The 12,486-nt window shown below is 34.9% G+C and overlaps 1 protein-coding gene across 1 annotated transcript in view; it reads right to left on the minus strand.

The window, feature by feature from the left end:
• Window positions 1–12,486, minus strand: part of LOC107664247 (neurogenic locus Notch protein-like) — a gene marked incomplete at its 3' end in the record, with an annotated part of 181,907 nt that overhangs the window by 59,267 nt on the left and 110,154 nt on the right. Inside the window, exons 22-23 of the mRNA XM_016454770.1 lie at window positions 4,226–4,322; window positions 1,210–1,317 (exon numbers count right to left, since the gene is read on the minus strand). Coding sequence (XP_016310256.1) covers window positions 1,210–1,317; window positions 4,226–4,322 — 205 coding nt within the window. The remainder of the gene's footprint in view (window positions 1–1,209; window positions 1,318–4,225; window positions 4,323–12,486) is intronic.

The raw sequence follows: 12,486 nt of genomic DNA on the forward strand, positions 1-12,486 counted from the left end.
AGGGGTTTGCGAAACCCTGGTTTATATAAACTTGAGTTAGATGGATATCTTTGGCCATTATAGCATAATTGTTTTCATTCTATGCAATGATATCAACATTTTTTTAGACACCATGACAGGTTAAATCCAGGTCAGGTTATGATACAGAGCCAGAAAGAATGTGAAAAATGGTCATGGAAAAACAATTAGCATTTTTGGTGAAATAAAACAGAGGGGAAAAAAGATACACAAAAATGAACGTCAATATCCAATTAAAACTATTGCTGTAGAGCAATATAACTGTATTTCACATGTTTAAGAACCCTTGGGTACAAATTGGGCATAAGTAAGACATTTACTTTAATATAGTAATGTATATGTTGCTTGCAAAACATATTCTGTAAGAATACATGATTATTTTAAACATTTATCAATGAAAAAACAATTTTTTTTGCAACCAGATTGTGTAGTTACGACATCTACCAGCAGGGGCATTCTGGACCATGCAAACTAGCCAAACCTTGACCTCCTTGGCCCTGAACAACATCCTGCATGCTGTAGCCTACAAAGGATCTCAAAGCAAACATCTGTAAACTACTATTGTCAGTAAACTACATACAGACACACCGGCTTCTGACAGGACAAGGTAAAAGAGCTCCGCTGAGAACGATCTCCTCTAAAGCAAGCCCTGCCACGTCAAAAGTGCACTTGTGTGGAAGAGAGTAAGTTGTGAGCAAACGGAAACACCTGAAGAGAAATCCCTCAGATGGAAGCAATTCCACAGGAACGCTGGGAGCAGATGATCACAGGGGAGTCCGTACATGATAGGAGACAAAGTGGAGACAAACCATTTAGCACTCAAATTGGCCTCGGGACTCCTCTGCCCATATGTTGGACTGAACCAAGAGCGGCCCTGGGGCGCCCATTAAAGCACAATGAGGATCTAGTAGAGGAAAGCCAATATAGAGGCGTGATGCGAACCTGCTGAACTATTCTCACTTGTGTTTAGACCAGCAGCTTATATATGTCAAGGATGAAAAAGGACCTTCATTATAAGCCGAAGCACTTTAAACAATAATACCAGCATCTCTCAAACGTGTCTCATTTCTAGACCGTCTAGTAAAAACAAACAGTTCAGACAGGATACTTGGGCTTCTATATCATAATCAATTTAAGGGGGTTGTGGTACAGAGTGGAAAAAGTGCAATTTGGTGTTGTCATGGTACTTACCCGTTCACAAGGTCTTGGCAGACGCCTCCGTTCTGGCAGGGGTTGGATGCACACTCATTGATGTCTTCCTCACAGTGTTGGCCCGAGAAACCTGGCTTGCAGAAACAGCTTCACAGAGATGACGAAAGGAGGATCGGTTTACAGTTGTGAGAGAAAAAAAAAATCACTTGCTTATCTGGAGTTACATGACCAAAATGTGATTTTATATTGCAAGACCAACAAAACATGACGATAATAAACGATTTAAATGGTTGTTAATATAATAATAATGAAAATTCAACCATATATTCAGTTTATTTCAATAAAGGAAACCTTTTGTTATTTCCAGTTTTGAAAAGTCTGTTATTTTTGCCAATATATTAAGACATAGACTACTGTTTAGGGTAAATAATGGTAAGTTTGGGGTCTGTAATTTAAATATTTTTGAAAGAAGTGTTTATGCTTCTCAAGGCTGAACTTATCAGTCTAGAGTAAAAATGGCAATATTGTGAAAAATGATTGCAATTTTGTATTAAAATATTAAAATAACAGTTTTCTATTTTAATATAATTTCAAAATGTAATTTTTTCTTGTGATGGTAAAGCTGAATTTTAAGAAGCCATTACTCCAGTCTTCAGTGTCATATGATCATTCTGAAATCATTATATTATTTGGTGCTCAAAACACATTTTTTATTATCATTAGCACTAAATACAGTTAATAAAACAGTTAATATTTTTGTGGAAACTGATCATTCTTTTCAGGATTCTTTGATGAATAGAAAGTTAAAATGAACAGCATTTATTTGAAATGGAAATCTTCTGTAACATTATAAATGTTTTTACTGTCACATTTGATCAATATAAGGCACGCTTGCTGAATAAAAATTGTAATTTCTTATTATTAATCCATGACCCCAAACCTTTGATCAGAAGTGTATATGACAGGTGCATAAGAATGTACTGCATAGTAAGACTGACCCAACAAAATGTGAAGATATCACAGAGGAAACTACTGACTGTTTTTCCATAAATAAATGAATAAATATAAACATAAAAAAATAAATAAATGGCTGTCATCTCTGTTGTGTTACAACACCTGAGTTTCCAAAGAACTACAAGGGGAAAAATAGACATGTGGCAAACAAGCCAAAAATGGACCTTTCTGATAAATATACACAGTATTATGTCTGGAAAATAGCAAACCTCAACTGTGCTAAAGTAAATGGGCTGCTTTAGGTAAAACAACAACTGAGCTGAAAAAACAGAAGTCAAGTCAGAATTTGACCTCAATCCAAATAAATGTGGAGCCAGGACCTGAAATGGGAAATTGTTATTGCTTACATATTTTTTAAAGAATTTAAATTTAAATAACCTGGTTTTATTTGGTATTACTGTATGTATTTTTATGAATAAATTAACAAATATTCATACATATTTTGTAATAAATAATAACATTATCATTGACAATAATAATGAATTATGATAATAATTAAAATGATAAAATATTTATTTATTTATTTATTAGCAAGATCATATTTTATGAGCAATTCTTGCAGAGATATATTTCAGGACAAATATTTCAACAATTGTTACTCACTGTATGTTGATATTGTCTTGTGAGGTCTTAAAGGGATAGTTCACCCAACAATCACCATTCTGTCACTATGCTGTTTAGACTGTTTGCACATTCTGTTGGATTTTTATGGTGTTGTTTGTTCTTTTTAGAACTAGACAGATGTGATCATTGTGAACTATCATTTAACGGAGGAAAAAAAGCTACATAAGGGCTTCTTTTGTGTTCCAAGCAATACATATCTCCATACAGGTTTAAAACTACATTGGAGGTGACTAATTAATGGCAGGATTTTCATTTTTGGGTGAACTGTCCGTTTTTACTGTCACATTTGATCAATATAAGGCACGCTTGCTGAATAAAAATTGTAATTTCTTATTATTAATCCATGACCCCAAACCTTTGATCAGAAGTGTATATGACAGGTGCATAAGAATGTACTGCATAGTAAGACTGACCCAACAAAATGTGAAGATATCACAGAGGAAACTACTGACTGTTTTTCCATAAATAAATGAATAAATATAAACATAAAAAAATAAATAAATGGCTGTCATCTCTGTTGTGTTACAACACCTGAGTTTCCAAAGAACTACAAGGGGAAAAATAGACATGTGGCAAACAAGCCAAAAATGGACCTTTCTGATAAATATACACAGTATTATGTCTGGAAAATAGCAAACCTCAACTGTGCTAAAGTAAATGGGCTGCTTTAGGTAAAACAACAACTGAGCTGAAAAAACAGAAGTCAAGTCAGAATTTGACCTCAATCCAAATAAATGTGGAGCCAGGACCTGAAATGGGAAATTGTTATTGCTTACATATTTTTTAAAGAATTTAAATTTAAATAACCTGGTTTTATTTGGTATTACTGTATGTATTTTTATGAATAAATTAACAAATATTCATACATATTTTGTAATAAATAATAACATTATCATTGACAATAATAATGAATTATGATAATAATTAAAATGATAAAATATTTATTTATTTATTTATTAGCAAGATCATATTTTATGAGCAATTCTTGCAGAGATATATTTCAGGACAAATATTTCAACAATTGTTACTCACTGTATGTTGATATTGTCTTGTGAGGTCTTAAAGGGATAGTTCACCCAACAATCACCATTCTGTCACTATGCTGTTTAGACTGTTTGCACATTCTGTTGGATTTTTATGGTGTTGTTTGTTCTTTTTAGAACTAGACAGATGTGATCATTGTGAACTATCATTTAACGGAGGAAAAAAAGCTACATAAGGGCTTCTTTTGTGTTCCAAGCAATACATATCTCCATACAGGTTTAAAACTACATTGGAGGTGACTAATTAATGGCAGGATTTTCATTTTTGGGTGAACTGTCCCTTTAACACAAAACAGTACCAGAGGGCTACATATCTGCTGAAAGACAAATAAACATAACAGAGAACTAAAATTAGAAATAAAAGGCAAGACGACCTGTAACTGTTGACCCCATCCACACAATGGCCTTGGTTCTGACAAGGTCTTGAGACACAGTCATCGCTATCAATTTCACAGCGAGTTCCCTCAAACCCTGCAAGACAGATGAGACGGTCATGGATCGGTAAGTCTCACTGCTCCTTGAAAGCGTTAGGATCAATGATAACAAAGGCCCTTGGTGAATGCCATCTTAATGGAACTGTGCACCTCCCTATAGTTCATCTCATCTGCCAGACCTCGCGCTCCTAGCGTCTCCTCTGAGGACTATAGCGGCTCTAATAATACCTCAGTGCCTCCACAGATTAGGCTGAGGGCTCATGGTGGAAGCGTGGAGAGGATCTCGTTAGGATGAGGGAGACGGAGGAGGTGAAGTTCAGGGGACTCTTTGCTCGTATTCATTACGAGGATGAAGGGGAGGAGGGCGTGTAATCAGCTCAGGGCTCTTGTTGGGGAAAAGGTCCTGGGAGACGTGAATATTCAGCTTTTTGTAGGAGCGCTGCCGCAGTAAGCTCATCCTCTGCTCAGCAAGACGCTTTGTCCCTGAAAAAATGCTTTAGAGTCAACATAAAATCAAAATGTACCTTTTTACTTGAATATTCGCTCCTATTGTGAATGAAAAAAAGTATTTGTACTGTAACCTTAAATTGACATTTTATAACTTGTTTCTTCCTCTGATACAACTTTCCTTTTCAGGTTATGCCACTTACAGTAGACCACACAGGCTATTGAATGATGTAACTTTCATAAGTCTGGGGTCAGAAATATTTGTTTATTTATTTTAAATAACTGTTTTCTATTAAAAGATTAAGATTAAAGCAATCCTTTAGAAATCATTTTAATATGGTGATTTGGAGCTCAAGAAGCATTTCTTATTATCAATTTTGAAAACAGTTGAGCTGCTTAATATTTTCATGGAATGTGCAATAAATGTTTTTTTTCCAGGATTCTTTGACTAGAATAGAATAGAAAATTCAAAAGAACAATTTATTTAAAATAGAAATCTTGCAACATTATAAACGTCTTTACTGTCACTTTTGATCAGTTTAAAGTATCTTTTCTGAATAAAACTATTAATTTCTTGTAAAAAATCTACTAACTTTTAAACTTTTAACACACACATTATATATATACATATATATATATATATATATACATACATATATATATATACATACATACATACATATACATACATACATACATATACATACATTATATATATATACACATACATATATATATATATATACACATACATATATATATATATATACACATACATATATATATATATATACACATACATATATATATATATATACACATACATATATATATATATATACACATACATATATATATATATATACACATACATATATATATATATATACACATACATATATATATATATATATATATATATAATATTATCGCTATTGTTTTGGTAATTCTGGCACAGGATTTTTTTTTCATGCAAAATTTTCTATTTCACTTGGATTTAAATTTAATTACTATACTGAGCGAGTTGCAAATTCTAAATGGCAAACGATGCCCTTATGATAAAATGACTCTTTTAAAAATATTTTTTATGCATATATAATTACTGCATTTAATTTAATCTTTCACAGACCTTTCAGGATTCTTGTGAGCTCATTGTCTAATTGGTTTAGTGTTGAGAGCAGATGTTGCACAACAGTGGAAAGACAAAAATTAAACCTCTAGCATTGCTCATGTTTTTAGAAATGTAATAAACTTGATTTCATTCTGAGCCACCACTGAATATATTTACAGTTTCAGTAAGCACACTTTATATTCTAACACATGCAGCAGAACATCTACTGTACCTTATCATTTCCAAAGCATTTCAAAGCACAGACTGCTTTCACACATTAGAGAGGACTCACAGCAACAATAGAAAGCCAAATGAGTATATGCTCTATATGCATGCCATGAATTATTGCCTAAAGTGTTAAAGCGTCTAGAGAAGAATTTGTTAAGGTCAGATTATCATTACTGTGACAGAACTGCTGCTGTGTAGGAGCACGGAGCAAAGGAGCGAGGAGACGTAGGAGAATTTTACAAATTTTAATAATCAAAAGGAAACAGAAAAACACACACATAGCAAGGTTGACATGAACAATTCCAGACGAGGGAGAACAGAACGGGCTCGAACTCAAATAGGGCAGATAACGAGGGGCAGACAGGTGATGAGGATAACTAATAACAAGGAACAGGTGATTACTAATAATGGGAAAAGGAACTGGAAGGACCAAATAAGGACAAACAGGAACGAAACAGGAACACACAAATGTGACAATTACCCAGTGATATATTTTTTTTGATAGTAAATATTTGCTAAAAATGTGAAGAAAGGAGAGTTTCAGGGCACAAAACCTTCTGTAAACTCATCAATACAAGATTTCTGACTGGAAGTGTACTAGTTTTTCCAATTTCATTTCAGATATCATCCTTCCATTAGATTCTATCAAACAGAATTGGGTCTCTGCCACTATGGATGCACAGTACAATATCTGCTGGATTATATACAGCTGGCACTGGCCCATGATGAACTGTCAATCACAATGTCTCTGGGGACAATTTGGAGTGTCAACATTAATGCATCTGCAGCAAGAACACACAGTGAGACTGGAGTTTCTTCACTGTCAAAACATAGAGCAAGATACCTGTGGCTTGCACAAATGTTCCATCATTCTTTCCCAGCATCCTCTGTGCACCCCACAAAGCCGTGCAGGTAATCCCTGGGACAACTCATCCTTCCAAAGTAAATATGAGACTAGTTTGAAATTTAGCCATGTCAACACAGCCATGTGTCTTGGTGTTTGAAGTTCACTGTTAGTCTTGAGACACTGAGAAACAAGTAAGTCTGAAAACAAATAAAATCTGCATTACACGAACATACAATAAAAATCGAATCAAATATATGTCCAGTTGGTCCCACATTGTCATATCTATATTTGCATTTAACTAACATTTGTTTTTTTTTAATATATGAAATTTACTTCAGTCATGACAACTCTCAGAGGGATTGGCATGCTAATGTACATGACAACGTTAATGTATTTGGTCTTGGCAGAATAGATCTGCTACGCTGCTGCTGCTGCGGCAGAGCAAGTACAGAGACTTGCTACTGCCAATACATCCACAACATGCTGCTGTGAGCATGTAAGAAATATTGCTGCTGCAAATATAACATACATGAAATAACCCCATGTAGCATACATGAATCACCTCGTAGCAGATCTATACAGGTGGAGCTGGGGAAGGTGGAGGGTTTCTGAAGCAAGCTGCAACTGCTACAGCAAGCACTAGTCATATATTCGAATGTTGAGCAGCGAGCTCATTGGCTACCGATACAGGAGAGTACCTATCAGCTGTGCCATGTGATAATGATGTCATTAGGTCAGATGGAGTTAGACCTATCGGACCGCGCCATTTAGAGTTTCATGCCAGAACTCTGTATTTAGTAATAAATAAATAAAATTTAACATGGCCAAGAATGGTTGGTCGATGTGAGTTGTACTATGCACAAACAAGAATATTCTTTAAATTTTAAACCAGAATCATTAACTAGCTTGATGAATTTATCAAGGTGAACAACAGTCATTCCTATTATTAACAATCTTTATAAATAACTAAGATTTATGAAAGCAGTCTTAAAGTAACAGCATACAGGTAATTAGCCTTGGCCCATGATCATCAATCTGAAAGACATGAGCAAAACAGGGCCTAAGCTAAATATTTATAATAACCGGTGAACGTACACGAAGCAGGATGCACAAAGTGAGAGATTCCAGCTCAAAGGCTAATTGTGATGAAACACACACAATTTATTTATCTAAATCTAATTAAAGGATAAATGTGTTTGACTTAAAGAAACTCTACTTAACCGTCTGCATTGTTCACAGGTCTGAAGTACATAGGCTCTTCCTGGCCTGGGAAAGCGTTGACAAGTTAGACAGTTCTTAGGTGCCATTATATTTTTTCCTTAGCCTATTATTTCAAACTATTATTAATTGTGCATTCAAGACTGGACTAATTCAGTAGCTCTGTTCTAAAACCTAGCAAGCTTCCTCACTTCTACAGCAGCATACTAACTGAAATAGAACCTCATAAGTGACAGATTTGGAAAATTTTTCAACTCAAAACACTCTAAAGACTCAACTCACAATTGATTTTAATATACTGTAGGGATGCACAATATTATCTGAACATTATCAGAATCAGCTGATAAAGGCTTAAAATGTAAAAATCTGCCTGATATGAAATACTGCCGATATGCCTTGCCGATAAGACAAATAACTCACATGGGGTCAAAGAGTGGTTTTTGCTCAAAACGAACCAAAATTAGAAATAATTTATAATCTCTGCAGAGTAGAGACTTGGTGATTGGCGAGACTTCGGCATTTCGAATATCGGCAAAAAAATCCTACATCATACATCCCTAATACACTGTTAGAAAAAAAAGAGCAAAAACAGCTTATCTCTGGGGCAGCACCCTTAAAGGGACAACTTTGTACCTTATCTATCCCTAAAAGGTGTATATTAGTACCTTAGGGGCCATTCACACAGAACACATTTTTGCTTTGAGAAACGCGAGACACAGGCAGTGGAAAAAAAACGCAAGGCCTCGAGAAGCATTTTTACTTAACTTAAAAAATCTGTGTTTTTAGAACACTGTCATGGGCGAGACACTGAAAAAACAGGACATGAGCGCAATGGTCAAATACATCCTAGCTCATTTACAAAAAAAAAAAGTAGCACAGTAGAGTGTGTGAACATGCCTTTATGAACCTTTCAGGGGTAAATAAGCTACAAACTACCCCAGTGACAAGCTGTTGTACTTCTTATAAAGGTACAATTATTTTTTCCTCTGAGAATGTAGTTTCACATTAGCATATTGCTAAGCAAATACTATGATGCTCTAACAAGCATAAAAATATACAGTACAAACACATATTAACGTAAAAAAAAATGTATGTAAAAAAGTCAATTTTTCACCATTGCTCATCCTATTTTTTTTTTTTTCTGAGACAATTTATCATGCGATTGTCTGTCCTATGAAACATACATACAATGGCTATATTAAGGTGCCAAACTTTTTGACCACTATTCACATTGACATGATGCCATTAAATGTTGCCTAAGTAGGTGCCGGCTCACAGAATAAGGTGAATCATTCAGTGCCATGTCTTAGATCTAGCTTTCTCAATAATAGATGCCAAATTCCCAGACCTTTTGCACTGGTGTCCTACATGTAGCATATGCTCACTTAACATACATGATTCATAGCAGCCACATATACAGCAGGATAAAGCTCTGCAGGAAGAAATCTATTAGGTAAATTCACTTCCAATTCTTACAGATATCCACCTTCCCGGGCTGCAGATTCTTTAGAAACCCCAGCTTTCAGCTATTCTAATGTTTATTAAGCGTAAAGCTATCGTTTCACACAGTTTTAATGTAATGCACCAGTGAAAGGCAGACAGTGCCATGGCTGCATCAAGGTCAATAAGATGAGACCATCCTGAATGACTTTAGTGATTGTACTGATAGAGTCATTTCTGTACTGAATGTCATTGTTTGGTATACAGACTGTCTGTTACTCACATTTTCCATGTGATGAACAATCCACAGTCTCTCTGTGTGTCTGAGGTTGTTCAGGACAACTGATCAATTCATTGCTGCCATCTAATTATGAAGAATGAAGTCATAACTTCTATTTCATTCTTCACAGAATTTCACTTTGCCACATTCACGTTGATAACAGGGACCACTTCCTATTGAAATTACCTGGTCACACAAAGAGAGAAAAAAAAAAGGATGTACTTGAAACCACACATGTACAGCCGCACATACTTTTTGCAATGCATTGCAATATAGGCGCAGAGAAACAATCATGCAGTAGAAAAGATAAGGCCAACTGCAGAGGGAAGCCGTTTACTGACTGGTTAGAATGGGATACAATCTCAATCGAATGCAGACAGGAGTGCAAAACTCTGTGTAGGGAGGGATGAAATGAAAAGAGGGAACGAAAAAGGGAAGCAAAAAACACACCAGAAAATGAAAAGCTTTTGTTTTGAACGTGGGGGTTGCCCAAAAGCTGAACCACCAACTGCAAATTGAATTGATGCACAGAGAAGGAACGATTACCATGCTGTATATAGTGTACAGGGTATGCAGGGCTTGATCATGGTCTTTGGAGGCCCAATTAATCAAGAAACAAAATGTGAAAGAAAGGCAACTTTACAGTTTAAATGCCGTGGGTGAACAGGAACAGTAGCAGCCAAAAGCCTTGAAAAAATAAAACCAAATAATCTTACATTTCTAAAGTAAAAAAAAAAAAAAAAGGAAAAATAAATTATATAAAAAAATACAAATAAAACAAACATAGCAAGATCCAAGAAAGTAAACATTTATCACAAAAAAAGAAGACTAATCTTCAGTAAGCAAATTGTACATTTTATCAAATATAATTATGAGGTCTTAAATCTTACATTTCCCTAAATTGTAATCTTACATTTCCAAATAAAATAAAAAACAAAATAGACAATAAGAAAGAAAATACCAAATCACAAAAAGAAAATCAATCGGAATTCAGTATACACAAATGATACATTTTATTAATGTAACTAAATAATGTAAATTAAATCTGTAATCTTAAATTAAAAAAAAAAAAATATATATATAACTCATATATTGGTTTTAGTTGAGAAATATTAAGTTGACCTTTCTTTGGTTCCAAATGGACCCGAAATGCAAAACAGTGTACAGATTTTAAATGCATTATGAGGGTTAATGTTGATAAATGAACAAGGGCGTAAATTTCATCTAACAGTAGGGGGGACAATAAACATAAAATTTCATAAAAGGCACCCTTGGTAAATATGAGCAAAGGTGGCTGTGAAAATAAATCTGCATCGTTTATCCTTTTGATCTTTCATTCAAAAAATTCACAAAATTCTAACCTATCATTGATGTAAAACAATGGAAAGTGGGGGGAAATCTTATTATGAAATAAATGTTTTTCTCTAGTTCACATTAGCCACAATTATTGCAACGTCCTTTCCCCAAGATAACATCTCTGAGTTTTCTCCTATAATGCCTGATGAATTTTGAGAACACCTGAAGAGATCAGAGAACATTCCTTCATACAGAATCACTCCAGATCCTTCAGATTCACAGCTCCATGTTGGTGCTTCTTCTCTTCAGTTCACCCCACTCATTTTCTAGGGTTCAGGTCAGAGGACTGGGACAGCCATGGCAGATGCTTCATTTTGTGCTCAGTGACCCATTTTTGTGTTGATTTTGATGTTTGTTTTGGATTATTGTCCTGATTTTCGTTTTGAAACCCTCCCAAACAGCATGTGGTGATGTAGGTGCTATTTGATCATTTGTTTTTTTGTTTTTTTGAGGCCTTCTGACTCCAAGACTCCACTTTGTACTAAACCCATCTGGTGGGTTTGCTGCCAAAAAGCTATTTTTTTGGTTTCATCTGACCATAGAAGCCAGTCCCGTTAAGTCGTGTCTGACAACTGAATATGCTGGAGTTTGTTTTTGGATGAGTGAAGAGGATTTTTCTTGAAACCTTCCTAAACAACATTTGGTGATGTAGGGGCTGTTTTTTAGGCCTTCTAACCCCAAGACTCAACTAATCTCTGTGATTCTCTAGCTGTGATTCTTGGAGAGTCTGGAGAGTCTCAAACGCTCCTCCTCACTGTGCATTAGGATTATATAGATACAAGTCCTCTTCCAGGCAGACCAGGCAGATCTTTAGTTGATTGGAACTTCTTAATTATTGCCCTGATGGTGGAAATGGGGATTTTAAATGCTTCAGCTATTTTCTTGTAGCCACTTTCTATTTTGTGAAGCTTAATCTTGTTCTGCACATCCGAACTATATTCTTTGGTTTTACTCTTTGTGATGGATGATTAAGGGAATTTGGCCTTTGTATCCTTCTATTTATAATCCTGTGGAATAGGAAGTCATGGCTGGAGAATTTCATGCTTCTAGTCACCCTGGTGTGCTAAAAAAAATTGTAAATATGAATGGGAATATACTTGATTTTACTCATAATAATTTCTAGGGGTGCAAATAATTGTGGCCAACATGCATTGGAGAAAAACATTTATTTCATAATGTGAGTTTCCCCCCAATTTCAATTGTTTCACTTCAATGAAAGGTTAGAATTTTGTGAATTTTTTGAATGAAGGATCAAAAAGATAAATGATGCCCAT

The sequence above is a fragment of the Sinocyclocheilus anshuiensis genome, unplaced genomic scaffold (genome assembly GCF_001515605.1).
Source record: "Sinocyclocheilus anshuiensis isolate Anshui unplaced genomic scaffold, SAMN03320099.WGS_v1.1 scaffold425, whole genome shotgun sequence".
Taxonomy (NCBI): Eukaryota; Metazoa; Chordata; class Actinopteri; order Cypriniformes; family Cyprinidae; genus Sinocyclocheilus; species Sinocyclocheilus anshuiensis.